Source organism: Benincasa hispida, chromosome 4 (assembly GCF_009727055.1).
Source record: "Benincasa hispida cultivar B227 chromosome 4, ASM972705v1, whole genome shotgun sequence".
In the NCBI taxonomy this organism is placed as follows: Eukaryota; Viridiplantae; Streptophyta; class Magnoliopsida; order Cucurbitales; family Cucurbitaceae; genus Benincasa; species Benincasa hispida.
In genome coordinates this window covers 152939-168649 of record NC_052352.1, presented here as the reverse complement: position 1 = coordinate 168649, position 15711 = coordinate 152939, and the positions used below count along the sequence as shown (strand labels likewise).

Below are 15711 nucleotides of genomic sequence, written 5' to 3'. Positions count from 1 at the left end.
TCATGTTCATCAGAATCTATATAAAATAATAAAATAAAAAGTTGTGAGGGGAAATCACTAACAAAATCCGGCGGTGGACAGGTTTCAAACCATCGCGAACATCTGGTAAGGCACGGCCGAGCAACACGGACATTGCATAAGCCATGTAAGCATCAGTAGCCTCCTTGTGAAGCTCTGCATGAACAATCCTTCCATCACTCCCACCTCTATCCTTCACAGTTAAACTGCCATTTCCATCCTGCCCGTCAGTCCCTCCCTCTTTCACAGGCTCGTCTCTGCGCCGGGATTTCACCAATCGGATGGACCTGGAGGATGTGGAATTCGCGGTAGATAGAAAGCGAAGTTCTGACAACCCATGGCAGATTCTAACGAAACGATTGGACACCGAAGGTGGAGCGAGCTGATGGCGAAGCAGGGAAGATATACGGAGTCCAGAAGAAGACGCCATGGAAGAGCTGGACGGAAGAGACTGAGAACTTTTGCAGTTTGCTACACCTAGACGATGGGTCGCATGGATGCTGTTAGCTATTTGATGGAGTGTTTGGGGTGGTTTTGTGGGGGGGACTGGGAAGACAGAGTGCAGAGGATTGCGCTGTTAACAATGAGTGAAGAGGGTAAAAGCTAAAACCCTAGGGCTTTTGGGAATCGCTGGCGCCAATTTTCTCCCGCTTTAAAGTATTTTTATTTATTTATTTACTCAGTCAACAATGCAACGCCGCACAGCTGAGGCTTATAGCTGAGTGAGGTTATTGCCTAACCCCATTTTAGAATTACTCCATATATATTAAATATAATTTTAATGGAATTAAATTTAAAATTTAAAATAATATATTTATTATTTTTCATAAAAAATTTCTTATAATATTGAAAATACAAACTACTAAAAAAAAATCATAATGAATTAACTCATGAACTCTCTTAATTTTAATTGACTCACATTTCAAATTTATTAACCTTTTATTTTTATTATTCATACTTCCTTTTAAATTTTCATCTCAACCATTAATGTAATTCACTCAAAATTCTCATAATTTTACGTTGGGAAAGTTTAAGATCTTTCATATTTCTTATTTTTTATTTATTTTTTTAAACCTAAAACTCTTCCAATTCCATCATAAATATATTGTTTTTGGTAGGTTAGATTTGAATTATCTCTCTCTCTAAATCTCTCTCATCTCTCATATTTTCATCGATATTGTATGTGACCTCACGAGTCCAAGTTTGATTATCAAATGATAGAGCATAAATCATTTCCTCGACTCAATCTAGGTGCTTCAAAGTTCTAGGATTTTTTCCGTTCGAGATAATTATTTAATATTATTGATTTGTCAATACTTTAACATCTAATATTTGTTTATATTTGCATCCTTGGAATATCAACATATCTATTAGAAAACATGAATTTGGATATGAAAGGCTCGAGAAGAAATAAGAGTAAAAAAAAAAATTTGATTAGATCTCAATGCTCTTGATAAATTTGTCATTGGTAGTAAAAGTAATAAAACTAATGAAATAATATAAAAAATAATAAGTATAGACAAATCAAAAGATAAAATGAAAATAGTAGATAATTATATGGTTAAAAATGAGGTATGTAATCAAATAAACTTAAATGAGGAAAAAAAAAAAGCTGGAGAGCAATGAGAAAAGTAAAAAAGAGAAAATAACGATGATATCAGAAATGATAATGAAACATATATGGTGCATTATAAATATGACATATATGATACATAAAGATGGAAAAATAATGCTTCTAAATTTGTTGACTTATTAGTAGAAAAAAAACCCCATTAAAGAAAGTCATGCATTTTGTTTCCAAAATATGAAAATTCTATACATTTTTCTAATATTTATTATATTAAAAAATTATCTAATGACGAAAAATATGATAGAAATTGGCTAAATTTACTCGAAATATTTCGATAAAGTTTATTGTTTTTTTCGTAAGTTATTTGGTACTAAATCTAATATAGTTCAATTGACTGATAAAAGAGTTAATGATTGGAAAAATCTTGGTTATCGACTTAAAAGTCATGGAACTAATGATGAACACATGATATGAATGTTTTGATTGATTTACAAATTAGATTGTTAAAAAATAAAACAATTGACAGATATGTTCGAGAATTAATTAATAAATAACAATAACATTGGAATAAAGTATTAACACAAATTATTGTTATGCTAGAAGTCTTACTAAAAATAATGTAGTTGTTACACCCCCCTCTCAGATTACCCTTTTAATCAGAAAGAAGATGTGATGGTAGCAATTACTAACCTCGTGGCCAGCCCCTACCACCTTAAAACCCCTAACCAAATAAACATTATTAATGTACAAAAGCAGCACGCCCCATAAGGCTCTATATAAATTTATATAATCACATGCAAGCAGTCATGACATAACATCTACAGGAAAATATTTACAGTTGAGCCCACACTTTACTAACAAAAGCTCGATTCCTCTCAAAATATGTATACATAGACATAAACCATCAACCTAAGTTCTTCTCAACGAGTCGGGCTTTTCAGTGGCAAGCAGCGGCAGGATCAACCTTGAGGAATCTGACCGTTACCTGGAAAGGAAAAACATAGAAAACCTATGAACTAGTAGCCTAGTGAATGACTAATAAAACCACAATACAATGTGCTTTACAATATTATAACATGTAAATATATTGAAGAATATTTCAAGCAACTTCTTTTAAACATAAACATTAATCAACATTCTTAAACATCATTTTACATCATTAAACATCATTAATCCTTAGTTGAGAACGAGTATACATCGCTCTAGCTCCCAACTTCTGTAACCGGCCAATATACTCATACTTCAACCTTTCTTTACTGGTATATGGCCTGGGAAACCCGTACTTCGACCTCTCATTTAGAACTACCCACGTGCACGTGAAATCTTTCTAAGTATCGTCAGTACCTTAGGTACTATTACCCAGATATCTTCTTCGTGTCCTTCAATGCCGAGTTATTCTCTAACATCAAATCGAGCTTTAATTGCATACCATTTACATAAAGTATCATTCTATCCCAGCCTTTCTCCAGACATGCATGCCTCATCATAGGAACTTAGCCTTTGCAATGAATTCACAAATATACCTTGGCATGCATTAAATCATATACAAGTTGAAGGAGAAATGCTATGCGATTCATTTAACATTTGTTGCTTGAGAGAGTATAAACTCATCATCAACATTACCATAAATTGCATGGTCTTTTATACATAAATATTGAAAGCATTAAGTTCATTTAAGTCACTCACTACTCGTCGGGGCTCTTAACGGGTTATAGGTCTCTCCTAACTCCTATTGGCCTGAAAGAACCTAATCCTGGTTAGATTCCTTAAAATTCCCTCAAAATGCTTCAAGATATTTGTTTACTAGTGCAACCTTCATCAACAAAATCAGCATTACTAGCGAGATGATCATTATGAGCAAGATCATCCTCATGAGTGAGATTTACTACTTTATAGCGAGATTTGTACCTTCACCAATGAGATTTGGTCCAAAATTTTCAACAAGATTTTCTTCTTGAGCGAGATTAGCACAAAACTAGCGAGATTTCCATCATTAGCGAGATCCACCTCTTCCTTATCTCGCTATCACTATCGCTCTCGCTCTCTATGGCGAGCTGCTTGCTTGATCTTCCCAAGCAGGTGCTTGTTTACGCACCAATTTCCTGTTTCAACTTCAAAAATCCATAACTCAAAATCCAGGACTCTTTTCAAGAAACTTCCTTCTACAAACTTGTTTAGCTTTCTTACTTTAAAATCTCAACCAAAAATTCTTTGTAATTTGACATGGAGCTTCCAATATTCACCTCTGGCCTTGCTATATCCGAGAATCTGCCTCTTTTACAAATTATTTACTTTTTGTTCTTCTCTCTATGAGATCTTTCTCTAGCAGACCAACCTCAAAAACTAGATTCTCCCAGCTTTCGAACGGCACTGATCTCACTTAATTTGCTCAAGTCACTTGCTAAAACCGAGTTTCTGAAGTTTCTCTATTTATACTTCATGCCGCCTCCCATGTTCAATGGTCAAACCGCCACCTCATCCAACACTAACTTCGTGCTTCCGACCAAACTCAGCTACCTCCTCTTTAGTTTTTTATATGTCGTGTGCAATGGAATGAAACCCAATGAAGTGACCCAAGAGTAGATCAATATGAGGGCATTCCCCTTTTCATTGAAGAGAGATGCCAAGGAATAGCTCTATATTCTTCCGCTTGGAAGCATCGCGTCCTAGAAAGAACTATAGAACAGTATTGGAGAAATTCTTTCCAGAATTCCAAACTATTAGCATCATAAAGGAAATTTACAACATTGTGCAGTTCGATGGAGATACCCTTCATGAGTATTGGGAACGATTCAAAAAGACACGTGCCAAGTTCCCCCATCATCAGATCTCATACCAACTCTTGATCCAGTACTTTTATGAGGTATTGATGCAGACTGACAAAAGTAGCATAGATGCAGCTACGGGAGGAGCTTTAGTCAATAAAACTTTGACTGAGGCAATGAACTTGATAGCTATTATGGCAGCAAATTCTCAACAATTTGATACTAGAGTTGCAGTCAGTGTAAAGTCTGCCAATGAGGTAAGCGAACTTAAGAAAGAAATATCTTACTTAGTTTTTGTTGTGAAACAATTGGCAAAAGTGGAGATTAGATAACCCACTGCTGTTTGCCAAGTATGTCATGGAACTGGCCATTCCGCTGACGTTTGCCTAAGTGCTCTGCAATGAGTAATTTTCGAGGTGAATGTCATTGAAGCTACAACTATAATGGGAAAAACAAACGGCGGGACCCATTTAGTCATACCTACAATCCTAGGTGGAGAGACCACCCAAACTTCAAATGAGGAGGATAGAATGAGCAGGCCCAACCTAATCATAGAGCTTCATCTGGTTCAGGTATATCCTTGGAAGACATTGTTAAAAGTCTTGCTAACAACTCTTTTAAATTTCAACAGGATACACAACATTTTTAGCAAGATACAAGGGAAGCCATTGAAGCTTTGAGGACCCAAGTCTCACAGCTAACCACCTATGTGAGCAAATTGGAGAGATAGTGTGGCAAACTTTTGTCCCAACCTGAGTCAATTCTTAGAGAAATGTTAGTGCAATCACATTGAGGAGTGGCAAGGAGTTGGAGCCACCTGTTGAGTTAGTGAAAGAGCCAGAATTGGAGAAACCATAAATTCCTTCTTCAGATCAAACCGTTTTTCCACCACAAAATAAACAGGGAGTATTTTCTCACCCTTATCCCCCTTTAGATGCATATGTACCTAAAGCTCATTTTCCTTCCAGACTTGCTAGGCCAAAGGAAGCAGTTGCAGACAAGGACAATGAGATTTTGAAGATTTATAAGGGTTTGGGATAATTATTCCTCTCTTTGATGTCGTCAAGAAAATCCCCAAATATGCTAATTTTTTAAGAAGCTTTGCACGAGGAAAATACAAGCCAAGGAAAAAGAGAGAATGGTGGTAAGTCAATCAGTATTTGCAATCCTACAGAAAAACTTACTAGAAAAATATAAGGATCCAGGTATGTTTTCTTTCCCTTGCATCATAGGGAAAAGGAAGATTGATAGGGTCATGCTAGATTTAGGTGCATCAATAAATGTTATGTGATAGCAGGTAGAAATACAAGCTATTGTAGCTTTTTATTTAGAATTATGAGGGCTAACAAGCAGTCTATGTGATGATAATCTAAAAATTTATGCGAAAAATGAGCTTGCATTGATCAGCACTAAAAATCATCGCTAACCCTATATTATGCGTTATACGACGTCAGAATGTCTATTTTTGTAGCTATCGCAAGAATCAATTGCATGCCATAAATATCGTTATACGGTGTCAAAATGTTCAGTTTGTTAAGTTTTGTGTTTTTGTAGGCACCCCTTTAAGTCTTGGGCGTGCTGTGGCTTGTGCGACCAATTTGCAAACGATATTTGAGTGAAGGCGATGCGCCGAAAGTCAATTTCAACCCCGCAAATAGCCTTTCTGTCTTGATATTTGTGGCATGCGATCGATTCTAGCGATAGCTACAAAAATAGACACTTCGACGTCGTATAATGTGTGATATAAGGTTTGCGAGGATTTTTAGTGTTGATCGATGCAAGCTCACTTTTTGCATAAATTCTTAGTATTATCACCGCATATACTGCTTGTTAGCCCTCGTAATTCTAAATAAAAGGCTACAATAACTTGTATTTCTATCCGCTATCATTATGCCTTATTCAATTTATCAAGAATTAAAATTAAAGGACTTAACTAAAACTGGAGTTGTCATACAATTAGCATATATGTCCTTTATTCATCCATTAGAAGTCATAGAGGATGTCCTAGTTCAAGTCAATGGTTTGCTTTTTCCTGCCGATTTCTATGTTCTTGAGATGGAAAAGCCCACATCCATCTTATCTGCATCAATCTTGCTTGAGTAGCCTTTTATGAAGACGGCCAAGACTAAGATTGATGTAGATGAGGGTAATTTGTCTGTGGAGTTCGATGGTGAGTTGATCAAGTTTAATATTTTCGATGCTATGAAAACTTCCACCATAGGGCAATTACATTCTTTATGCCAGATTGATGTGTTTGACTCTCTTGAGTATGAGGTTATATGGGATGTCTATGACGATGATGAAGATGACTCGAGAGATTTAATCCCCCTTAGAGAGCTTGCCACTTTGTCCATGACAAAGCCAGTAAGTATGCCCTCGTGTTATGATGATGAATCTTCTGATAAGGTGTTTCCTTCTATTTTGCAGGCACCTAAATTGGAGCTGAAAGAGCTTCCAGACCACTTAAAGTACACCTATTTGGGGGAAGCTGAGACCTTGCCTGTTATTATCTCCAAGCACCTAACCGAGGAACAAGAAAAGCAGCTAGTTGAGATACTGCAAAAATATAAAATGGCCATTGGATGGACGCTGGTCGACATTAAAGGTATTAGTCTCATTGTATGCATGCATCAAATCTCTTTGGAAGATGAAGCCAAGCCTTGTTGACAGCCCCAACGACGTCTGAATCCTGTCTTGAATGAGGTAGTTATGAAAAAGGTCTTCAAACTCTTGGATGCAGGTATTATCTATCTTATCCCTGATGGCGAGTAGGTCAATCCTATTCATGTAGTGCCTAAGAAAATGGGTATTACTGTGGTTAAAAATGATGAGGGTAGTTTAATTCTTATTAGGGGCCAAAATGAGTGGAGGATGTGTATAGATTTTAGGAAATTAAATGTTGTAACTAGAAAGGACCACTTCCCCATTCCGTTTATTGAGCAGATGCTTGAAAGGCTTGCTGGAAAGCCTTTCTTCTATTTTCTCTATGGTTTTTCGGGTTTCCATCAAGATCCCAATAAATCAAGAGGACCAACAGAAGACAACATTTACATGTCCTTATGGCACCTTCACTTTCAGAAGAATGTCATTTGGACTATGTAACGCTCTCGACACCTTTCACTGTTGTATGATGTCCATATTTTCTGAGTATATTGAAAAATGCATGGAGGTTTTTATGGATGACTTTACTGTATATGGAGATTCATTTGTTAATTGTCTGTCTAGGGTGCTAGAAAAATACATTGAGTCTAACCTTGTTCTGAATTTTGAAAAGTGTCATTTTATGGCCTCGCATGGCATAGTTTTAGGACATATAGTATCTGAGCATGACATAGAGTAGATCCTGCTAAAATTGATGTTATTGCTAAACTCCCTATATAAGGGAGGTTCGTTTGTTTCTTGGTCATGCAGGTTTCTATCGCAGGTTCATTAAATATTTCAGTAAGATTACTCAGCCGATGACCTCCCTTCTCTAAAAGGACGCGACCTTTGATTTTAATGATGAATGTAGGAAAAGTCTTGATGTGCTAAAGAACGCCTTATCGTGCACTTCAGTTATTCAGGCTCCTCGTTGGGACCATCCCTTTGAGATCAAGTGTGATGCGAATGACCATGTTGTGGGAGCAGTGTTGGGGCAGAAGATCGATAAGAAACATCACGTCATCTACTATGCTTTGAAGACCCTCAATCGAGCTCAGTGCAGTTACACCACGACAGAAAATGAGTTTTTAGCTGTTATTTTTGCTTTAGACAAATTTCGCTCTTATATTTTGGGATCTGAAGTTACTATTTTTTTCGACCATGCAGCTCTACGCTACCTGATGTTAAAGAAAGAGTCTAAGCCTAGATTGTTGAGGTGGGTTCTTCTTCTTCAGGTGTTCAACCTAAAACTCCAAGACAGAAAATGATGTGAGAATGTCGTTGTCGATCACCTAAGTAGAATTGTACCAGAGGGCAGTTGCCTCGATTCTGATGGAGACTTCCTTGACCACAGTTTGATGCAGGTAGATGTTATTTCTATTACTCTCTGATACATTGATATTGTGAATTACTTGACCACTAGTAAGTTCTTGCCTGGCATGAACAAACATAGGCAAGATAAAATTAAAAGTGAGTCAAAATATTATGTTTGGGGGAATCCCAAGAGAACCACAAAAAAAGTCTTAGATTATGGTTTATATTGGGATACACTATTTAGGGATGTATATTATGTTTGCAAAACTTGTGAGCAGTGTTAGAAATCTGAAGGGATGTCCCATAGGAATGAAATGCCACAATTCCTTATACTTTTTTGTGAGATATTTAATATTTGGGGGATTGACTTTATGGGACCTTTTTCTTCTTTTTGTGGGTACAAATATATTTTTATTGGCAGTGAACTATGTTTCCAAATGGGTGGAAGCAAAGGCTACAGTTACTGATGATGCTAAAGTGGTTGCAGGTTTTTTTTAAGACTAATATTCTTAGCAGGTTTGGCTTCCCTAAAGCAATCATCAACGACCAGAGATCACACTTTTGCAATAGAATCATAGCATCCCCATTAAAGAAGTACGGTGTCGAACATTGTATTGCCACCCCATACTACCCTCAGACCAATGGGCAGATAGAGGTGTCCAACAGGGAAGTAAAGACAATTTTGGAAAAAGTGATTAACCCAGGAAGAAAGGATTGGATCCTCCAGCTTGACGAAGCTCTATGGGCCTACAGGACAAAATTCAAAACTCCTATTGGAATGTCTTCTTATTGGATGGTTTATGGTAAGGCAAGCCATCTTTTAGTTGAAATTCAACACAGAGCTTATTGGGCTATCAAGAAGTGCAACTGGGACTTAAAGGCAATTGGGGAGGCCAAATTTTTATAGCTTCGGGAGTTGGAAGAGCTGAGGTTAGAATATTTTAATAATTCCTTGATTTATAAGTAAAGAGCGAAAGACTTTCGTGACAAGATGCTTGCACCCAAAGAGTTTCAGGTAGGGTAAAAGGTACTCCTTTATAACTCTCGATTGAAATTTATGTGTGGTAAACTCCGGTCCAAGTGGATTAGGCCCTTTGGTGTCTTTCATCTTTATCCTCATGGTTTAGTAGACATTGTTAATCTTGAGACAATAAAATACATCAAAGTTAATGGGTACAAGTTAAAGGTCTTCCATGATGGCGAGTCTTTGGATTGCTTCGACATTGCCTACTAGTTGAACTAGCCATTCTACATCTGAAATAAGCAATCACGGTCGAGCAACAGACCATAAATATTTGCGCTACCTAGAGGCAACCAGGATTTAAATTTACTTGCTTTTTAGGATAGATTTCAATTCAGTATTTTTCTCCTTTTATTTTTTCTCATTTATCGAGACTAATTCTTTCTATTATTTTAGTTTTTATGATTTTTGGGAATAAAAAGAGTGGTGATCTCCTCGGAGGGTTGTAACATAGGATCCGGAACAACCCAGGCTTCGATAAAATGAATAAGGTCTGTCTTAGGTATTTGTCTTTCATTTCGGAGGCATACTCATACTGTTCTGTAAGATCTGATAATGGTGGGTCTACATTTACAATACTTACTAAGTGTTAGTAATGATTTTGACTGAAAATGATAATTAAATGATTATCGGAATATGAGTTATTCTTGAGATAGTATTTGGTCAAGAATTGTCTTGCTTTTGTGAATGAATTCTTGACTGCCCCTCAGTAGCATTTATTATAAATCAATTAAGTATCGTTACAAAAATAATGATTATGGGTATATTATCACTTTGCTAAAACTTGATTGGATTTAAAAACAATTCACTTATAGAATTTGTTTATAATTTCAGAATGACGTGTTCAATTATACAATTGTTGGCATCGGGCAAACTTATCGGGGATAACTATGTGACTTGGAAATCAAATTTGAACATGATACTTACGATAGACGATTTGCGATTTGTATTAATAGAGGAATGTCCACCCATTCCTAGCTCTAATTCTAACTGAACTATTCGGGAAGTGTTTGATAAATGGATCAGGGCGAATGATAAAGCCCGTGCTTATATTTTCACCAGCTTATCTAGCGAATAAACACGAGGATATGAGTACTGCCAAAGAGATTATTTAATTTTTGAGAGGGTTTTTTGGACAACCGTCCTTCACCCTAAGGCATGATGCTATCAAATACGTTTATAATAACTGCATGAAAGAAGGGACCTCAGTTCGTGAACATATCCTGGACATGATGGTCCACTTTAATATGGCAGAAGTAAACAACGCTGTTATGGATGAGAGAAATTAAGTTGGTTTTATTCTATAATCTCTTCCAAAAAGTTTTCTGCAATTATGTACGAATGCATTGATGAATAAAATTGAATACAACTTGACTACTCTACTGAATGAGCTACAGACTTTCCAAACTATGTTTAAAACTAAGGGTCTGGAATAAGAAATAAATGTTGCTTCTGTTGAGAATAGAGGAATGTCCTCCAAGCTTGATGTTGCCTTCTCTTCGCAGAGTAAAAGTATTTAAGCAAATAGAGACAAAGGGAAAGGGAAGAAGAAGCTTGCTGGCAATAAAAGTAAGAAAACCGCTACAGAGAAAGGGAAATGTTTCCACTGCAACGATGAAGAGCACTGGAAGAGAAATTGCCCTAAATATCTTGCTGAGAATAGAGCAGAGAAAGGTAAATAGGCTAACTAGTTCCTGGAGACCATTTGCTCAGCTCATTCAGTGGGAGAAGTTTCTGCTCGTTGATGATATTACATGGTTTTGTAAATCTTGTAATGAACATATTGTACATATTTTTGTTTTGATAAAATGTTCATTTTCATAAAATATGTTTGTTCTATCTCATAGCAACTTCTGTAAAGAATCAAATTATTAAAAGTCATTTGCAAATATTCAGATATTTAAAATGGCGAGATCAAAGTATAAAAAGTTCAAAGATTTCTATATCTGACGGTTAACAAGAGTAGTTGTTAACGCAGGTCAACGCATTTTAATCAAAGAGTTGAGAGTACCTCAATGTAGTGGGAGGAAAGTGTGCTTCCTAGTCATTATCGAGAATTAGGTGCAATCCCCATATAGTTTAATACGAAGCCTATTGTACACTAATATGTTTACAATGATTCTCTCGATTAAAATGTTTGAGAATCGCCTAGTAAGACTAGAAATACCAGGTTAATAACCTAAAGCAAGCAGGAGAAATATCGGGTATGGGATACTGAATGGTAAAGCATGGGTATGGGATGCCCTAATTTATTCAATTTCTCTATAAAACTTGAAAACTCGGTCTTATATATCAGATATATAAGTTACCACTGGAGTTTTAGTCCAAGTGGGAGTTTGTTGGGTTTTATGTCCTAAAACTCGTGGTTTATAAACAATATAACTTATTCTGAAAATCCAATAAGCTGTTATTGAATATATTGTTTTTTACAAGTCCAATAAACCTAAGTCTCTTGACTATTACACGAGTACTTGAACTTTATGTGGAGACATACAAGTAGATCAGGTTCGAGTAAATAGTCAAAATGATCTATAGTATATGAATAAGGTTGGGTGCCTTATTATAGTAACACTATTGGATGTGGCCTACTCTGTAGTTGTTACAAAGAGTTGTAAAGTGCTACATACGAAGTGATCCTAATTTGTGCATGTTGTGACACGAGGAGTGGGGGCGTTCTGTGCAAATAAGTCTTGTGCAAGATCGGACCACGAAACTAGTCACTCTTACTTTATAACATTGTTTACTGTTTAAGACTAACTATTTCAAAGCGATGACCTGGGTAACTTGACCTTAATCATGAGCTAACTATGAACTCCTATTTGTTTGTGGTTATCCTTTGGTCTGCAAACGGTGAAAGTAGACCAACTGCCTCTGTTCAATAAGCCTCCCATTTTGGGGATAGGATCGGATGAATAGCTGGGGACATAGGGTGCAAGACGGAATTCACTCCTACCCGATTAGGGTTAGTAGAGAGGTTATTCCCTTCAAGTGTTGATTTTGGGTCTTGAACAAGAGGTCTCGCTCTTTCATTGGCCTGAGAGGGATTCGATTTGTTGTTTGGATCACAAATCAATTGTTAATTAGAGGATCAATGAAACTTAAGGAACAAAAGGTAATTTTGGGGGTAAAACAAAGATTATACTCAGCCGTTATTACGAACAAACTGTGAAGGGTCTACTTACTAATCATGGTTATATCGAGTGGACATAATATATCTATAGTGAGGGGAGTCCTGGTATGGGCTTTAGTGGAATCACCAATTAATTAACGAGTGGAGGATAGTTCTGCCTAATGAGTTTAGGCGATTAATCTCAGATCGTTGAAGCCCATGATCTGTAGGTTCGCGAGGTCTCCCTATTAGCTCGTAAATGGATTAGCTCATGATAAGCTAATTTGAAACGTTCAAATTATAATTAAATGAAATTGAAGAAATAATATTTAAATATGATTTGAATATTTGAAGATGGAATTGTGTAAAAATTGATTTAATATTTGATATTAAATTAATTAGAATTATTTAAATTGTTTAAGTAATTATTTATTAATTTTATTAATAAAATTAATTTTGTAAAATTAATAATATTTTCAATTTTATTAAAATAATTGATTTATGAAATCAATATTTTAGAAATTGGAAAAAAGATGAAAATCACAAAAATGGAAAATAAACATTTTCCATTGTCTTCATCAAATAGTTCACCAACAAACCACTTTTCAAGCTTCATTAACTCCAAGCATGAGCTGCATCTTGTTGGGAATGTCTTAGAACTCGTAGTTCGTGTTAAACATTATATTTTATCAATAATAATAACTTGTTGATTTTGCATCTTATTGTGAAAATCCAATAAACGCATCCTTAGTTATAGTTTGAGAACTGTAACTTTATGTAGTGACATAAAAAGGACTAAGTTGACAGTATATAGCCTAGATGGTCTAATGAGTATATGGATGAAATTGGGTATCTCATCTTGGTAACACTAATGGATACAACCCACTCTGTAGTTGTTACAAGAAGTTGTAAGGTGCTACAAACGATGTGATCCACAAAGCGTTCATGTTGAGACATGAGAGTGGAGGCATCCTATGCAATGAGTTTGCATATAGACTGGACCATGAAAATAGTCAATTTTCTTTATAACGACCGTTTACTGTTAAAACTGACTATTTCATTTATTATATAACATAGGTTAACTCGATCTTAATCCTGAGCTAGTTATGAACTCCTGTTTGTTCGGGATTATCCTTTGATCTGCAAAAGATGAGAGTAGTCCAACAACACTACTTAATAAGCTTGCCATTTTTGGGATAAGACCGGATGAATAGCTGGGAACATAGCCTTGCAATATGGAATTCACTCATACCCTATTTAGGGTTAGCAAATAGGTTGTTCTCTCAAGTACTAACTCCAGGTATTGAACAATCGAGGCCTCGCTTTCTCGTGATAGAGAAAGGATTTGAGTCATAGAGATTATGAATCAAAATTGTTCATTAGAGGATCAGTATGAACTTAAGGAACAAGATGTATTCACATAGGTAAAACGGTATTGTTGACCTAGCTATGATTACGAATAACATGTGAAGGATCGACTTACTGATTATGGTTATCAAGTGGACATAATATATCTACCGTGAGGGGAGTTCAACTATGGGCTATAGTGGAGTGTTTTATTAGTTAACGAATGGGGGTTAGATCAGACTAATGAGTTTAGTCGATTAATCTCGAATCGTTGGAGCCCATGATCTGTAGGCCCGCGAGGTCCCCTTACTAGCTCGTAAATGGATAAGCTTTAGGGTAACTTGAGAAATTAATTTGAAATATTCAAATTAAATGGAACATGAAAATATATATATATATTTAAATATGATTTAAATATATGAAGATGACTATTGTACAAAAATCAATTTAATATTTGATATTAAATTAATTTAAGAAAACTAATTTTCAATTCAAATGATTTTAAAATAAAATTTTGTTTTAAAAGAAAAATGGAAATTCGTTTTGCATGTTACACAAAGTGGAAAATGAGTTTTTTCCATTACCTTATTCTTCATGCTCACATAAATGCCACTATCCTTTCTTTATTGATTCTCCGAGCATGAGCTGCAAGCCATGCACTCCACTTCTTTGCATGTTCATCTACAATATATAAAAAAGATTGGAGTCATTTGAGGGGAGGAATGTTGAATTTTTTAGAGAAAAACTTCTGTTAGAGAAAACGGTTCTTCTTATTGGCTATTGTGAGTTCTTTTTGGTTCTTCTCCTTTTCAAGCTGTTCTTGAATCCCACAACTCTGTCTAAAGCACCAAGAGTATAGTAGAAAAGGCTTTGAGGTGGTTCACGGTGATAACAAGTGAAGACTGTTGTTGTACACTTAGTTTCTTGGAGAGTTCATCAAAGGTATGATCTGAAACCCCACTTTTTTAGAAGAGCATACTTTAGTTTCTTCCAAAATTAGTGAATTTGAATGCTTATGGATCCTTCATACTTCTACTGCATATTATTTAACTCTTTCACATCTCATGCAGTAAATCTCTTTACATGATTGTCTGCACTATATTGAAGAGATTAGAGTATTTTGAAGTAATGCAACCGATCAATTTTTTCTGAAAATTTCATGAGAAGAAAGGTATTCTTCATTTGGGTTGTTGTAGTGAGTTAGTCTCCATATTTTCTTAATTCAAGCTTATTTTGAGTCACACAAATCAATCTAGAGTACCAAGAGGATAGTAGGGAAGATCTTATGGCGGTCTACAACAAGATTCATAGGAGATTTATAGCTGGATTCAAGCTTTGAGGAAGTTCCTCAAAGGTATGTCTTGAAACCCATTTATTTATGCTGAAGCATGTTTTCTTTTCTGCCAAAATGAATGAATTAGATTGCTTATAGATCCTGGTCACTTTTATTGTACGATGGTATATTTTAACACATGACATTCGTGATTTCCCTCTGCGCTAAAGTATCATAGAGGAATGAGTAAGCTTAGGCATCTTTTAAGAAAAATTGACCCATAGTTTGATGATTCGCATGACACCTGTGTGGGCAAGCCAAAACGAAAGTCGGTTTCCTGTACTAAGTTTCCCTCTCTTTATTTTTTTGTTGTTAAAAAAATGGGTAATGGATGAATAGATTTTGACCAATCCAATGTTATGTCATTACCACTTTGAATTTAGGAAAGCTAATTCATTATCCTTCAAGCTAGTGTAGGAAAAAATAAATGGAAGATTCATAAAGCCATTCCGAGCTCGCTTTGGTTCAAAATAAATAACTTTGAGCTTCTACATGCATTAAAAATATTTTTAAAACGAATTTTCAAACTGCTCATTAAATGATGGGATGCTTTTTTATCACCTATTTGATTGCGAATTAGATTCTAGTTGACTA

At 35.6% G+C, this 15711-nt stretch overlaps 1 protein-coding gene across 1 annotated transcript in view; it reads right to left on the bottom strand.

Moving 5' to 3' along the window:
- The window catches only part of LOC120075625 (DNA gyrase subunit A, chloroplastic/mitochondrial), a 54721-nt gene extending 54059 nt beyond the window's left edge, over positions 1–662 (bottom strand). The window contains exon 1 of the mRNA XM_039029191.1: positions 63–662. Within this exon, the coding sequence (XP_038885119.1) occupies positions 63–448 (386 nt within the window). The 5' untranslated portion in view covers positions 449–662. The remainder of the gene's footprint in view (positions 1–62) is intronic.
- Between the last annotated feature and the right edge of the window lie 15049 nt (positions 663–15711).